Source organism: Bidens hawaiensis, unplaced genomic scaffold, assembly GCF_021521415.1.
Source record: "Bidens hawaiensis isolate Kalapana, Puna unplaced genomic scaffold, B.hawaiensis_p1.1 tig00013803_1, whole genome shotgun sequence".
Taxonomy (NCBI): domain Eukaryota; kingdom Viridiplantae; phylum Streptophyta; class Magnoliopsida; order Asterales; family Asteraceae; genus Bidens; species Bidens hawaiensis.
Window position 1 is genome coordinate 118,832 of NW_027492178.1, and position 3,184 is coordinate 122,015.

Genomic DNA, 3,184 nt, shown 5'->3' on the forward strand with positions numbered 1-3,184 from the left:
ACTATTAAAAAATCCAATCTATACCAGAAAAAAACCCGAAAAAATCAATAAATAGGGTTTTTTCAATACCCGATAATAGGATATTCAAATATCCGGTTTTATAATACCCGGTTCTATACCCGATGAATAGGGTATGGTTTTTAGAGACCCGAACCCGACCCGATTATTACCAATACCCGACCATACCCGAACTCGATTCTATACCCGAACCCGAGTATTTAAAAAACCCAATTTGTGCATCTCTACATGAAAGTGGACGAGTGGTCTTGAAACTTTTTAAAATAGTAATATACACAAGCCCAAATAATAATAATAATAATAATAATAATAATAATAATAATAATAAGGGGGTGAAGTTACCATTACCAGAAGCAGCAGCAGCATAGAGAGATTAACGTAGCGATGACTACCGCTGCCGCCGCCGCTCAAATTCCGACGAGTTTTGGGAACGAGCTCCGAGCATGTCTTCGTTGCCGGCTGGTGAAAACCTACGATCAGGTGGGTGGTTCAGTTGAATACATCTGCCCGCTAGTCCAATTAGGGTTTAATGTGTTTGGTTTTAGTTTCGTGAATCAGGATGCGAGAACTGCCCCTTCTTTAAGATGGATGAAGATTCTGAACGTGTCGTTGATTGCACCACTCCTAATTTCACCGGGTACTTGCTCTTTAACTTTAACTTTATTATTATTATTATTTAATAATCAACTTATTATTATTATTATGCTAATTGCTTTAGGATCATCTCCGTCATGGATCCTGCTAGAAGTTGGGCTGCTAGGTGGCTCAGAATTGGTAAATAATTAAAACCCTAGTTTCTTACTTCAATTAAATTACCTAAACATAACAAAATCAATGACAAAGCCAAGCTCTGATTGCCTTTCAAAATTTTATTTATCAAATTGAGCTGATTTTTGACCGACGGCCGACTAATGTCCAGTGGCGAAGCTTGGACATACATGTCGAGGGGGCCGGACTCAATATGTATTAAAAAAATTCATAGACTAAAGGGGGGCGGACTCAAAATTTCGGTCGGAAACGGGTGAATTTATACAATGTATAAAAATTTTCAGCTGAAAAAGGATAAATCTACACCGCCGAGTGAAAAAAATGAGGCCGGGCTCAAAATTTCGATCGATAACGAGTAAATTTACATTATGTATAAAAATTTTCGGGCAAAAAGTGGATAAATTTACACTACCGAGCAAAAAACCGAAGGGGCCGGGCTCAAAATTTCGTCGAAAATGGGTAAATTTACACTATATATAAAAATTTTCGGCCGAAAAATGATAACTTTACAATACCGAGCGAAAAAACGGAGGGGGCCGGGGCCACCTCTGGCCCAAGTAAAGCTACGGCACTGCTAATGTCACCGGTTAGCAAAAAGATTTAATCAGAGTAACTCGCCGACTACCAACTAGTCGTCTGTTAATAACGATTTTTTGCAACTAGTTTATACAAAAAAATTATGATGTTCCTTGTTCAGTCTTGCTTCTTTAGCATGTACTCTTGAGTCCTGATGGAAACTTTTACTACTTATAGATATAGTTTAATATTTACAAGGATTATTAGGTTTTTAATAATCCCAACTTTGACCTATTGGCCAGGATTAATCCTAACTAAGGAAATGTTTACAAATAATCCCGACTTTGAGTGTATTTTCCTGCAGCGATCCCACGCTAACTCATTAGTTTTTTTTTTTATGGCGTGGACTGCATATGTGGCAAAAACGCGTCTCTTGCTGCAAATTGATCGTTCATTATAAATGCAGGCCAGGCTAACTGAAAGTTAACCCCGTTAGTTTTCAATCGAGTGTTCATTAGAAATGTAGGCCAGGTGTATTAAGCTTCCTTTTTATTTAATTCGTAGTAGGAGACACATTTTTGTCACATAAGCAGTCCACACCATCAAAAAAAAACTAAGGGGGTTAGCTTTCAGTTAGTATGGGGTCGATGGAGGAAAATACGTTTAAACTTCAAATTTAGGGCTGTCTATAAACATTTCATCAGTTGGGATTAATCCCGGCCAATAGGTCAAAGTTGGAATTGTTGAAATCCAATAACCTTATTTACAAAGATTAGTTATAGACAATTTGAAACGTATATTATGTATAATTGAACACACGGTACACTAAATATTGTGGATTCTTCCTGTTTTATGTTTTACTTGACCATCGCAACCACACACTAAATATTTGGTTACACATGAAAACACATGACAAATCTTGGCACAAATTGGTGAGTATTGTTAGTTACATAATAAATATTAGATGGCATCTTCTAAATGTAGATGGGCCTAATGTGCGCCAATGGTCACTTAACCTTAAATTTGTTGGAGTAAACGGTTTTCATTGATAAAGTTGTGAACTTTTTAGTCCTGTTTTTGCAGGCAAATTTGTTCCTGGTTGTTACACACTGGCTGTCTCAGAAGTACTATCGGAGGATTTGCAGGTTTGTGAAAAGTCTGTTTTTGTATTTCTTTAGTTTTTTGTTTAATAAAAAAATTAATAATATTTAAGATGCTATTCATGATTACATTGTTGTATTATTACTATAGTTAGAAGGTTATATACATTTGAAAATACATTTAGGATGACTTTTACACTTGGGGACTTTCTAAAATGTTTTGTCTGCTCGACCCAATACTGGTTTGGTCATATCTTTCAGTTACTCATTTAACCCGTTAAAGAGTAAATTTTAAGAAACCCATATTAACCCGCTTGTATATAATGTTTGCTTGTTTTGTAGTCTCTTTGTGAGGAAGAGCGGGCGCCATATAATCCACCGAAGCGTGCATGAGTACATTGATGTAAGCTGATTCGATTGTTGTAACCCTAATGGGACTTGAAGCTGTAACGTCGCAAATTTCGTCTGTATAACCATATTGGAGGTTTACCCAAAGGAATGCTTTGATTATGATATTAGAATGAAGGATTAATTAATTTTTGATTCTTGGAGACCTTGTGTCTTGAAAGGAGACTTATATCATGAGACCTCATTAAGAAGATTACGGAGAATTGTATAGTTACTTCACTTAGAAGAAGATGACTCAATTAAATGAAAATAACCTAATATGGGGTCCTTTAAAAGGATCTGTTTAATACAAGTGGAAATGAGATATGATAAGATGTACGTTTTATTAAAACAATATTAGACGCCTAGACGGAAAAGTCTTTTCTGTACCTATT

At 36.0% G+C, this 3,184-nt stretch overlaps 1 protein-coding gene across 1 annotated transcript; it reads left to right on the forward strand.

Annotated features, from left to right (window-relative positions):
* The first annotated feature begins 402 nt into the window (after positions 1-402).
* On the forward strand, positions 403-2,875 carry LOC143544905 (transcription elongation factor SPT4 homolog 2-like). Its single transcript, XM_077036884.1, has 5 exons — positions 403-498; positions 564-655; positions 737-792; positions 2,386-2,447; positions 2,745-2,875. The coding sequence occupies exons 1-5, from the start codon at positions 403-405 to the stop codon at positions 2,793-2,795; spliced, it is 357 nt and encodes a 118-aa protein (XP_076892999.1). The 3' UTR covers positions 2,796-2,875.
* The last annotated feature ends 309 nt before the right edge of the window (positions 2,876-3,184 follow it).

What these genes read in the sequence shown, in the direction of transcription:
- LOC143544905 (XM_077036884.1), top strand. Translation starts at nt 403, where the DNA reads ATGACTACCGCTGCCGCCGCCGCTCAAATTCCGACGAGTTTTGGGAAC. An exon ending in ACCACTCCTAATTTCACCGG is followed by an intron (nt 656 to 736) that starts GTACTTGCTCTT and finishes TAATTGCTTTAG; the next exon opens with GATCATCTCCGTCATGGATC. An exon ending in TACTATCGGAGGATTTGCAG is followed by an intron (nt 2,448 to 2,744) that starts GTTTGTGAAAAG and finishes CTTGTTTTGTAG; the next exon opens with TCTCTTTGTGAGGAAGAGCG.